This window comes from Bufo bufo, chromosome 4 (genome assembly GCF_905171765.1).
Source record: "Bufo bufo chromosome 4, aBufBuf1.1, whole genome shotgun sequence".
Classification (NCBI taxonomy): domain Eukaryota; kingdom Metazoa; phylum Chordata; class Amphibia; order Anura; family Bufonidae; genus Bufo; species Bufo bufo.
Window position 1 is genome coordinate 610,045,546 of NC_053392.1, and position 13,208 is coordinate 610,058,753.

At 41.0% G+C, this 13,208-nt stretch overlaps 1 protein-coding gene across 1 annotated transcript in view; it reads left to right on the forward strand.

Annotated features, from left to right (window-relative positions):
- The first annotated feature begins 1,966 nt into the window (after positions 1 to 1,966).
- ALK (ALK receptor tyrosine kinase) overlaps positions 1,967 to 13,208 on the forward strand; it is a 140,456-nt gene continuing 129,214 nt past the window's right edge. The window contains exons 1-4 of the mRNA XM_040430232.1: positions 1,967 to 2,537; positions 2,739 to 3,014; positions 5,366 to 5,497; positions 8,769 to 8,876. Coding sequence (XP_040286166.1) covers positions 1,967 to 2,537; positions 2,739 to 3,014; positions 5,366 to 5,497; positions 8,769 to 8,876 — 1,087 coding nt within the window. The remainder of the gene's footprint in view (positions 2,538 to 2,738; positions 3,015 to 5,365; positions 5,498 to 8,768; positions 8,877 to 13,208) is intronic.

A 13,208-nucleotide genomic window follows, 5' to 3' on the forward strand; every position in this document is an offset into this window, starting at 1 on the left:
AAAGGTCACAGTAGTGGAAGGAGAAAAAAGAATAAGAAAAACTAAGTGTCCTGGATGAGGCTGAGAATCAGCTCTATAAATGTGAATAGTGTGAAGACTAAAAACAGACGGCAGGCGATCTACCAACGTCTGTCTCAGGAGAGATCTGACATCTTCTTCTTACAGGAGACTTATTTGAAGAGCAATGCTCAGGTGTTTGCAGCCAAGAGAGACTGGAGACATGGAGCATCTTTCTGGTCCTTCGGGCTGGAGAGAAATGACGGTGTGGCGATTCTCTTCAATAAGATAGAAGTTGAGGTGGAGAGAGTCCTGGAGATCTGTCCGGGCCGCTGCCTGATGCTGGACTTTATACTGGACACTGTGTACTATAGAGTCATTAATATCTATGCTCCTCAGACTAGAAAGGAGAGGAGGGAATTATTCCAGCAGATGAAGCCATATTGTTTTACATCCAGGGTGTTTATAATGTGTGGGGATTTTAATAGTGTCTCCTGTAATGTGGACCGTTCCAGTAGTCATAAGCAACTGAGATATGATGAGAACTTCCTTAACAATATTGTCCAGCAGGCTCATTTAGTGGATCCTTATGGTTTGCGTGGCTCCAATAGAGCCTACACTTACCATAAGGCCGGTAACGCCAGTAGAATAGACCGGGTGTATACAAAACGTGAAGTTAGGAGCTCTGACTACAGGACGAGTCCCATAGAGTTCTCTGACCATTGTATGGTGAGTGTCACGCTGGATCTGGCCGGGGCCGTGGTCTGTGGTAGGGGCTACTGGAAGGTGAATGGCTCGGTGCTGCAAGATCCAGGGTTTAGAGAGGCCTTTACCACCTTCTATGATGACCGGAGGACCACCCAGTGTATGTGTGATGACGCAGCGGAGTGGTGGGAGTGTATGAAGGGTGATATCAAGCAGTTTCTGATACGTGCTGCGAGGAGGCATAGTAATGTGGAGTATATGAGGTATTCTGCACTGAGGCTGCAGCTAAGCAGGTTATATGGTAAGATCAATAGTGGTGAGAAGATAGATGGTAAGTACGTCAGCCAGATAAAGCAGGAGATGCGAGAGCTGCAGTATGACCGCCTCAAGTCTCTCAAAGCAGAGGGGCAGTTTGATAATTGGGGGGTTCACAACCCAGACCCCTATATTGCCTGTAAGAACAGGGTTAATAAGAAGCTTATGACCAGCCTGTTAGATGAGCATGGGGTGGAGCAGTCAGATCAAAATAAACTCCACAAGATTATTGGAGATTATTGCAAAAATCTGTTTAATGGCCGTCAGATAAGTGGTGACAGCATCAGAACTTACCTGAAAGGCGTCAAACTCCCCAAACTAGATCATGTACAAGCAGATGGCTTGGCCGAGCCCATAACTGAGGAGGAGGTGAAGAGGAGCATTGACTCCTTAAAAACCAAGAAGAGCCCGGGCCTGGATGGTCTGACAAGTGAATTCTATAAGGAGTTCAGAGATATGTTAGCCCCAGACCTGGCGCAGGTCTATAATGATTGTCTCTCTGCCAGGAAACTTCTACAGTCACAGTATAAATCTGTTCTGGTTCTCCTGGCAAAGAAAGGAAATCTAAAAGACTTAAAAAACTGGCGTCCATTGTCTTTACTGAACACCGATTATAAAGTATTGGCCAAGATCTTGTATCACAGGCTGAGTGCGGTGGCAGATGACCTGATCATCTCCAACCAGACGTGTGGTGTGAAAGGCCGGACTATAGAGGACTATAGAGGACTCATTGCTGCTGGTGAGGGAAGCGGTGACCTACATCAGGCAGCACAGTGGAGGAGCATATGACCAGAGCAAGGCCTTTGACAGAGTCCATCATGACTACCTGTACCAGGTGTTGTTGGAGTATGGCCTTCCTGCACGCTTTGTACAATGGCTGCAGGTTCTCTATAAGGAGGCGGTAAGCCAGCCTCTGATTAATGGTCACTTGGCAGAGCCCTTTAGGATCATGTCTGGTGTAAGGCAGGGCTGCCCTCTAAGCCCATTATTGTACGTCTTCAGTCTGGATCCTTTTTTAAGAAAGTTGCAGGAAAATAGAAATCTTTTGGGGTTGGAATGTCACCTACAGAGTAAAAGAGTGGACATAAAGTTCTGTGCTTATGCGGACGATGTGACGGTTCTGGTGTCGTCTAGTGAGGACTGTGTGGCCCTACAACAGGAGATAGCGGCTTTCTCTCCAGTGTCGAATTCTGCTGTAAATATGGATAAGAGCGAGGCGTTGTGGCTGGGGGGTGACCGTGGGGTCTTCTCAGTGCCCTTTAGAGCAGTGCAGGGCAAGATAAAGATTTTGGGGGTTCATTTTGGAACTGTAGATGATGGGAAGGTGAACTGGGAGGAGAAGCTGGCGGTGTGTGAGCAGAAGGTGCAGTGCTGGAGGCACTGGAAGCTGACTTATCAGGAGAAGATCCGCCTGCTGAAAAGCTTCCTTCTCCCGCTATTCCTCTATGTCAGTGTGGTGTTCCCAGTGCCCGATAAGTTACTTACCAGACTGACCAATATCTTCTTCCACTTCTTGTGGGGTAATAGGGTGAATATAGTCAGGAGGAACATTGTCTATCTCCCCCAGAAGGAGGGCGGCCTGTCCATGCCCTGCCCAGAGCTCTTCTTTAATCTAATGTTTCTGATGAGGAATTTCTCATTTTGTAAGAGTTGAGAGGTGAAGCCGTGGAGTCGTCTGTTTAAGAACCAGATCCAGCAGTTTGTGTCTGTGTGGTCGGTAGGTGACCCCATTAAGAGGATCTCGGGGCGCATTAAGAATAACGTTTCTTGGTATGCGGTACAAGCAATTAGCAAGATCATTAAATGGAAAATCTTATATGGTGAGGTAAAGCAGCTCAGTAGGAAAGAGATGTATAAGAACCTGCTGATATCTCAGTTTAGTGCCCATATCCAGCTGAGGAACGCCCCGAACCTGAATGTAAAACAGGCTGTGAAAATCCTGGAGGACCCCAGAGTCCCCGCTCACATGAAGGATGTGTCATGGCTGGCATTTCATGGTAAAATGTATGTCAGGGACAATCTAAAGTGTAGAAATGTGCCAGACAGATCCTGCCCTAGAGAGCAATGCCATCAGGTACTGGAGACTATGGAGCATCTTCTGCTGGACTGTCCGTTCAGTGTCCAGGTATGGGAGGCCGTGTCACTGTCCCTTCAGTTACCACATCTAGTGGGACAGCCGTATAATCAGCTCTTGTATGGAGACTTCCCCCCAGATCTCAGACAATACAGCAGAAGTTCCCTGTATGTAGTGAATGTGGTGACCATGTACCATCTGTGGTGTGCGCGGTGCTGCTTGGTCATCAACAGAGAGCTCCTGACCTGTGATAAAATCTTATATAATATCCTGGAAAGTCTGAAGACGATATATAAGAAAGACCTGAAAAATAACCGCAATAACGTCTACTGGAGGAACATCCATGTGTCAGCAATTGTATAATGTGTTGTGATGTGTATTATGAAAGTGATGTCACTTTATATTATTATTCTTTTTTATGATTTTATTGTAAGTGTATTGTAATATTTTGTTGCCTGTTTTTTAAATAAAAAGATCATTATAGCAGTTATATTCCTGTACATAGGAGGCATTATTATAATAGTTACATTCTTGTATATAGGAGCAGTATTATAGTAGTTATATTCTTGTACATATAGGCAGTATTATAGTAGTTATATTCTAGTACATAGGAGCAGTATTATAGTAGTTATATTCTTGTACATAGGAGCAGTATTATAGTAGTTATATTTTTGTACATACGAGCAGTATTATAGTAGTTATATTCTTGTACATAGGAGGCAGTATTATAGTAGTTATATTCTTGTACATAGGAGCAGTATTATAGTAGTTATATTCTTGTACATAGGAGGCAGTATTATAGTAGTTATATTCTTGTACATAGGAGGCAGTATTATAGTAGTTATATACTTGTACATAGGAGCAGTGTTATAGCAGTTATATTCTTGTACATAGGAGCAGTATTATAGTAGTTATATTCTTGTATATAGGAGCAGTATTATAGTAGTTATATTCTTGTACATAGGATCAGTATTATAGTAGTTATATTTTTGTACATAGGAGGCAGTATTATAGCAGTTATATTCTTGTACATAGGAGCAGTATTATAGTAGTTATATTCTTGTACATAGGAGCAGTATTATAGTAGTTATATTCTTGTATATAGGAGCAGTATTATAGTAGTTATATTCTTGTACATAGGGGCAGTATTATAGTAGTTATATTCTTGTATATAGGAGCAGTATTATAGTAGTTATATTCTTGTTCATAGGAGGCAGTATTATAGTAGTTATATTCTTGTACATAGGGGCAGTATTATAGTAGTTATATTCTTGTATATAGGAGCAGTATTATAGTAGTTATATTCTTGTACATAGGGGCAGTATTATAGTAGTTATATTCTTGTATATAGGAGCAGTATTATAGTAGATATATTCTTGTACATAGGAAGCAGTATTATAGTAGTTATATTCCTGTACATAGGAGCAGTATTATAGTAGTTATATTCTTGTACATAGGAGCAGTATTATAGTAGTTATTTTTGTACATAGGAGCAGTATTATAGTAGTTATATTCTTGTACATAGGAGCAGTATTATAGTAGTTATATTTTTGTACATACGAGCAGTATTATAGTAGTTATATTCTTGTACATAGGAGCAGTATTATAGTAGTTATATTTTTGTACATACGAGCAGTATTATAGTAGTTATATTCTTGTACATAGGAGGCAGTATTATAGTAGTTATATTCTTGTACACAGGAGCAGTATTATAGTAGTTATATTCTTGTACATAGGAGCAGTATTATAGTAGTTATATTCTTGTACATAGGAGCAGTATTATAGTAGTTATATTCTTGTACATAGGAGCAGTATTATAGTAGTTATATTCTTGTACATAGGAGGCAGTATTATAGTAGTTATATTCTTGTACATAGGAGCAGTATTATAGTAGGTATATTCTTGTACATAGGAGCAGTATTATAGTAGTTATATTCTTGTACATAGGAAGCAGTATTATAGTAGTTATATTCTTGTACATAGGAAGCAGTATTATAGTAGATATATTCTTGTACATAGGAGCAGTATTATAGTAGGTATATTCTTGTACATAGGAAGCAGTATTATAGTAGTTATATTCTTGTACATAGGAAGCAGTATTATAGTAGTTTTATGTTGTGTCTTCAACGTTTCTGGGAATGTTCAGTCATAATGTAGCTTTCATTACAGTCCATTCAGGTCTTGTCCTGATCGGCATTGCTATCTCATAGTGCTATCACACCTTTTTTGTACAGTGTTATCTTGTGATTCATTTTACTTCTTTTCTCTCGGCAGGGAACCCTCCTGGAGTTAAAATGACTCTGGACGGATCTTTTCACTGTCGAAGTGGGATGGAAATTAAACTGTCTCAAGTCTGCAATTTCATCCCTGACTGTGAAGAACGGGAGGACGAGGGTGATCTGTGTCGTGAGTGTCTGCTATCATATTCTAAGCGCACTTTCAGCCTTTAGGTGTCATCTTCTCTTTTCTCCAGAAAAATATGCGAGACAATAACTTTATTCCCATAGGACATGATAGGTGGCGGATTATCAACAGTTGTGAACTACAGGACAGTCTCGTAGAAGTATAAGGAAGCACAATTGCGTAAATGAGAATGCTGACATAAAATATACGGCTATTACTTGTTTTCCTTTAAATTAGAGGAGTCCCCTCATTTACAATATCTTGCACCTTTGAGGTCTGAACAGGGCCCAGATCTTCTGGGTTATCAGACATAAAATGTCCTAATTACAAAAATGCCATAGTGCCTGTGTGTGACACTGTACTTATACTGTATATTGTAGGGTCAGGTCACCCTCAGGAATATGTCACCTCTGCAGTCACAAAGCGTCCATCCGGCTTTCCTGCTGAGCACAGATGATGGCGGAGCCTGTGAGGCTTGTGACCTCCATGAGTCCTAACTGTATAGCAGCATTATTTCCACATTGTAGATCACTATTATTATATTCTATTGGGTCATTGGATTACAGTATTATTTGTGCACTGTATGGGGGTTTTAGGACATATTTTTTATTGTTTAGCAGTACTATTTAGACATTGTAGATAACTATTGTTCAATGCCTTAATGTCAGGAGCTCTGGGTCACAGTATGTTATAAGAAAGTGTAGAGAAATAAGCTTCCTTAGTAGTGGATACCTTCCAATGGCTAACTGAACAGATGGGGACAAAACTGCAACCTTTCAAGACTACTCGTGTCCCTTCATCAGGCATGTTGGTGTTATTTGGTCGCCGTATGTTTGTATTATGTGTTCAATGTTTGTTGGTAATATTTGGTCACTGGTCAATGATATTATTTCTACACTGTATTTTGGCAATATGTCTGCACTGTGTGTTGGTATTACTTGTATACTGTGTATTGGTATTAGTGCACAGGGTATCGGTATTAGTGCACTGTGTTCCGGTATTATTTGTGCACTGTATGTTGGTATTATTTGTGAACAGTGTGTTGGTATTTGTACACTGTATGTTGGTATTATTTCTGCACTGTATGTTGGTATTATTTCTGCACTAATACTAATATACAGTGTACAAATAATACTAACACATAGGTCACAAATAATACCAACATACAGTGTACAAGTATGTGTTACTATTATTTATACACTATATGTTGGTATTACTTGTATACTGTGTATTGGTATTAGTGCACAGGGTATTGGTATTAGTGCACTGGGTATTGGTATTAGTGCACTGTATGTTGGTATTATTTATACACTGTCTATTGGTATTTGTGCATTGTGTGCTAGTATTATTTGTGCACTGTGTTTTGGTATTTATACACTGTCTATTGGTATTATTTGTGCACTGTTTTTTGGTATTATTTGTACACTGTATGTTGGTATTATTTCTGCACTAATACTAATATACAGTGTACAAATAATATAACATACAGTGCACAAATAATACCAACATACAGTGTACAAATAATACTAACACATAGGTCACTAATAATACCAACATACTGTGTACAAGTATGTGTTAGTATTATTTGTACACTGTATGTTGGTATTATTTCTGCACTAATACTAATATACAGTGTACTAATAATATAACATACAGTGTACAAATAATACTAACACATAGGTCACTAATAATACTAACACATAGGTCACTAATAATACCAACATACTGTGTACAAGTATGTGTTAGTATTATTTGTACACTGTATGTTGGTATTATTTCTGCACTAATACTAATATACAGTGTACAAATAATATAACATACAGTGTACAAATAATACTAACACATAGGTCACTAATAATACCAACATACTGTGTACAAGTATGTGTTAGTATTATTTGTACACTGTATGTTGGTATTATTTGTGCACTGTATGTTGGTATTATTTGTGCACTGTATGTTGGTATTATTTCTGCACTAATACTAATATACAGTGTACAAATAATACCAACATACAGTGTACAAATAATACTAACACATAGGTCACAAATAATACCAACATACAGTGTACAAGTATGTGTTAGTATTATTTGTACACTGTATGTTGGTATTACTTGTATACTGTATGTTGGTATTATTTGTGACCCATGTGTTAGTATTATTTGTACACTGTATATTAGTATTAGTGCAGAAATAATACCAACATACAGTGCACAAATAATACCAACAGTGTACAAATAATACTAACACATAGCGCACAAAAAATACCAACATACTGTGTACAAATATGTGTTAGTATTATTTGTACACTGTAGGTTGATATTATATGTGCACTGTGTGCTGGTGTTTTATTTGCACAGTATGTTGGTATTATTTGTGCACTATATTTCAGTGTACATTTAGTCTTTGGCTTTATGTATGGCGCTATATGGGACAGGGGATATATAGCTGGGCGTTATCTATTACTACTACATTGTGTTCACCTACATGTGACGAGTGAATAGCCTACTGCACAGTGATGGCGGGAGGACGACTGCTCACAACGGCAAATTTTATGTTCATTTCCTGTAAAAGAATGAGCAAACCTGATGAATGTGCAGCCATTACTTAAACCGGACGCAAACCACAGACTGAAGAATCACTTACTGTACGCATCTCCGATTCACTTATTTACTGACACAACTCTATCAATATCACCATAAGTCACCAGTGCAGGGACTCGGGTCTAATACATTGTCCCGTTAGCACTTTATCCTTGTCTTACCTTTGCAGCTTTTAAATCAGGAATAGCTGAGGTGCTGAAAAACAGATAATGGACAAATGGAGCAGAGGCGACTTTGTCATTGAACTGTTTATATTGTGTATTGTAAGGTCTCGTATTCGGAATGTACTAAATTTGCTTTTATTATTGACTTCAGTGGGATCTGTATAAATCTGAATACACTGAGCTCCCCCTAGTGGTGGCAGACAGAATTTTATCATGTCACACTTTGATTATACAGGGGATTTGGAGCTCTGTATCAGAAAATGAGACCTCCGGACCCATTAAAGATATATTATACAGATAATAGGCACATCATTTTTGTATCCAAAATAAAATGAGAAAACAACAGATTGTACTGAATTTATTGGAGGGGTTTAAACCACTACATTACAAAGTCAGCTCTGCTGTATCTGTCTATTTTGTGGTATAGAAAGAGTACTCCAATATAGTTAGATTGTGTTAGTCAATGGAGAAATGCATTGAATACAATAAGCTTTCTCTTTGACTCCATAGGGAACCTACCTCCGGGCTTTTATTGCATGTTTGAAGACGGCAGCTGTGGGTGGGCATTGGACCCCAAAACATCTGACTGGAGGATTAGCGCCCTGGAAGGCTCCGGAGGTAAGTAGGAATTTGCAGAAAAACAACTTACATTACATAAATGTTATCATTGTCCTTTATTTCTATAGGTCCAGAAAGTTCTAGTGTTGGACAACTGTCTCTGGAGTAGCAGAGCTGTGAGGGTATTAAGAGGGGATCTCAATCATAGACTGGGGTACACCAGCTGAGAAGACAATATCACTTGGGATGGGCTTAGATAGACCAGCTCAGAGGAGTCTAACACAATATTGGCTTAGATACATCAACTTGGCAGACAGTATCACACAGGGTAGGATTAGTTACAGTATCACACGTAACTGCAAAAAAAAAAGGGGGGGGGTCAGCACATCCCAATATGCAGGTGCACGCTGCCATGGCTAGAAACATACAGGAAAAAAAGAGACAATGCAGCAGCACTCTGCAAACACAAATAAAGTATAATAATGCCATAATTATAGAAAACATTCTGGTGCTTATTTTGCAAATATAAGACTCTTGGCAAATACATTTTGCACAAAATTATTTGGGCCGGTCTGCCAACGTCAAGGTGATCTCTATAAGACGGGAACCTAACACTAAATCCTACCCGTTATGTGCCATAATGGCCACCATTAAATCCAGGGATGCAGGTACCAACATGCATGCTGAGCCCAGTCTATACCGCTCCTGGTGCCAAATGGCTTCCAATAAATACAATGAGAGCAGGCTACAGCTTTATACTTACTCTAATTAAAATCAGCCTATGGGGCAGACTGACCCCCTTTTTTTGCAGTTGTACTGGAGCTGGAGGTGTGGCTGACTGACAGTTGGTCTTGCACCCCTGACTATCCTGTCTGCCCCATAGGCTGATTTTAATTAGAGTAAGTATAAAGCTGTAGCCTGCTCTCATTGTATTTATTGGAAGCCATTTGGCACCAGGAGAAGTATAGAGTGGGCTCAGCATGCATGTTGGTACCTGCATCCCTGGATTTAAAGGAGGCCGTTATGGCACCAAAAATGGTAAAAATCAGAGTGGACCCAGCATGCATGTGGAACCTGCACTCCCTGAATTTTATGGTGGCCGTCATGGCACATAACAGGTAGGATTTAGTGTTAGGTTCCCATCTTACAGAGATCGCCTTGACGCTGGCAGACTGGCCCAATTAATTTTGTACAAAATGTATTTGCCAAGAATCTCAAATTTGCAAAATAAGCGTAGCATTAGCGCCAGAATGTTTTCTATTACTATGGCATTATTGTACTTTATTTGTGTTTGCAGAGTGCTGCTGCATTGTCTCTTTTTACACGTAATAGGCATACATACACCGGCTCAGAACACAGTATCACTTCTGATGGGCTTAGATATACCAGCTCAGAGGTATTCCTAGATACACCAATTTAGCAAACAGTATCACACATGATAGGATTAGATACACTAGCTCAGCAGATGGTATCACACATAGCAGGCTTAGATGCACCAGCTCAGAAGAAGGTGATACAGCTCAGAGGACTTTCACCCATTATATTCTTAGATACACCAGCCCAGCAAACGGTATCACGCATGGTAGACTCAGAAATGCCACCTGAAGAAGGTATCATACATGATATGTTTAGATACGTCAACCTACCAGGTAGTATCACACATAATAGGCTCAGATACAGTGGGTTAGCATACAGTATCACACATGACAGGCTCAGATACGCCATCTTAGAAGAAAGTATCACACGTGACAGGCTTAGATACGTGACTCCCAGCAGACAGTATGTTAGGCTTAAATACACTGGTACCACACATAATAGGCTCAGTTAAAGCGGCTCGGCAGACAGTATCCCACACGATAGACTTAGATACCTTAGCACGCGGTATCGCCCATGATCTCCTCGTCTTTAGTGAAGGTGGCTGCTCTTTGGTTGGTCTTAGTCTCCGCAGTCAATCACAAAGTTGTGTCGTTCTGTCCAACGTCACCTGGTTTAATGCAGCCGGCGGCGAAAGGATCTCAAGCAGCTGTCAATCAGTCTAGAAGAATGAAGATGACCTGTCACCTGCTCGAGAAGCCATCGTCTCTGCATTATATCCTTATATTGTAGGCTATTTCTTGCCCAATGTAATAAAAGCTGTTGAGCTGCAGCTCAGGACTAGGAGCGAGAAGGTGCTCTTATTAGAAGAGCTTTTATACAGTACGTTGTCTGGTCCTTGACCTCAGACATGCAGTACTTTTAGTCCGGCAGCCTCTCGCTGTGCGCTGCCGTGCTGCCGCCATAACTCCGCCCTCCGCCCCCATTATAGTCAATGAGGACGGAGCGGCATTCCGGGGGCACACGTGAACTAGCAGCAGGACGGATCTGACAGGCTGTTCACCCGCCAGAGTCCCCTGCTGCTAGTGTGAAACTAGCCTAATACACATGAGGCTCTGATACAAAGTTTCACCAACAACTAAGATTGTATCAAAATCTTCCCATTATTTACAAATATGAGGTCTAGATAGTGATTGTTAATTAAAGGGCGTCTGTCACCAGCGACCTCCTCCCTGTCCAGACAGATAGCAGGGTATCACCTAAAGGTAGTAGGGAGGAATCGGGCAACTATAGGCCAGTAAGCCTGACATCAATAGTGGGGAAACTAATGGAAACCATACTTAAAGGGTTTCTATCACTTCATATGACATAATTAGCTGGCAGACACTAGCGATCTGCTAGTGTCTGCTCTGGCCAACCATCCTACTATAATCACTTGTGGGGCAACGGTTTTGCTAAAAAACTAACTTTTATAAATATGCTAATGAGCCTCTAGGTGCTATGTGGGCGTCATTAGCACCTAGAGGCTCCGTCTACCTTCATACACAGCGGCCGCCCAGCACGTCCCTCCAGCCCGCCCATGTCCTCCTCCGTGTGACGCAGCGGCCGAATTCTCACGCATGCGCCGTGCGCGGCTGTATTCGGCGCATTAGAGATGTCTGAGCTCGGAGCGGTCAGACATTCAATGCGCATGCGCCGAATACAGCCGCGCATGCGCATTGAATGTCTGACCGCTCCGAGCTCAGACATCTCTAATGCGCCGAATACAGCCGCGCACGGCGCATGCGCGAGAATTCGGCCGCTGCGTCACACGGAGGAGGACATGGGCGGGCTGGAGGGACGTGCTGGGCGGCCGCTGTGTATGAAGGTAGACGGAGCCTCTAGGTGCTAATGACGCCCACATAGCACCTAGAGGCTCATTAGCATATTTATAAAAGTTAGTTTTTTAGCAAAACCGCTGCCCCACAAGTGATTATAGTAGGATGGTTGGCCAGAGCAGACACTAGCAGATCGCTAGTGTCTGCCAGCTAATTATGTCATATGAAGTGATAGAAACCCTTTAAGGAGAGGATTGTGGAACATCTAAAATCCCATGGATTGAAAGATGAAAAACAGCATGGGTTTACTTCAGGGAGATCATGTCAAACTAATCTTATAGATTTTTTGATTGGGTGACTAAAATAATAGATGGCGGAGGTGCAGTAGACATCGCTTATCTAGACTTCAGTAAGGCTTTTGATACTGTCCCACATAGAAGGCTTATCAATAAATTGCAGTCTTTGGGCTTGGACTCCCATATTGTTGAATGGATTAGGCAGTGGCTGAGGGACAGACAACAGAGGGTTGTAGTCAATGGAGTATATTCAGACCAAGGTCTTGTTACCAGTGGGGTACCTCAGGGATCTGTTCTGGGACCCATATTGTTTAATATCTTTATCAGCGAAATTGCAGAAGGCCTCGCTGGTAAGGTTTGTCTTTTTGCTGATGACACAAAGATTTGTAACAGGGTTGATGTTCCTGGAGGGATACACCAAATGGAAAAGGATTTAGGAAAACTAGAGTAATGGTCAAAAATCTGGCAACTAAAATTTAATGTTGATAAGTGCAAGATAATGCACCTGGGGCGTAAAAACCCAAGAGCAGAATATAAAATCAGTGATACAGTCCTAACCTCAGTGTCTGAGGAAAGGGATTTAGGGGTCATTATTTCAGAAGACTTAAAGGTAGGCAGACAATGTCATAGAGCAGCAGGAGATGCTAGCAGAATTCTTGGGTGTATAGGGAGAGGCATTACCAGTAGACAGAGGGAGGCGCTCATGCCGCTCTACAGAGCACTAGTGAGACCTCATCTGGAGTATTGTGCTCAGTACTGGAGACCATATCTCCAGAAGGATATTGATACTTTGGAGAGAGTTCAGAGAAGAGCTACTAAACTGGTACATGGATTGCAGGATAAAACTTACCAGGAAAGATTAAAGGACCTTAACATGTATAGCTTGGAAGAAAGACGAGACAGAGGGGATATGATGGAAACTTTTAAATACATAAAGGGAATCAACAAGGTAAAAGAGGAGAGAA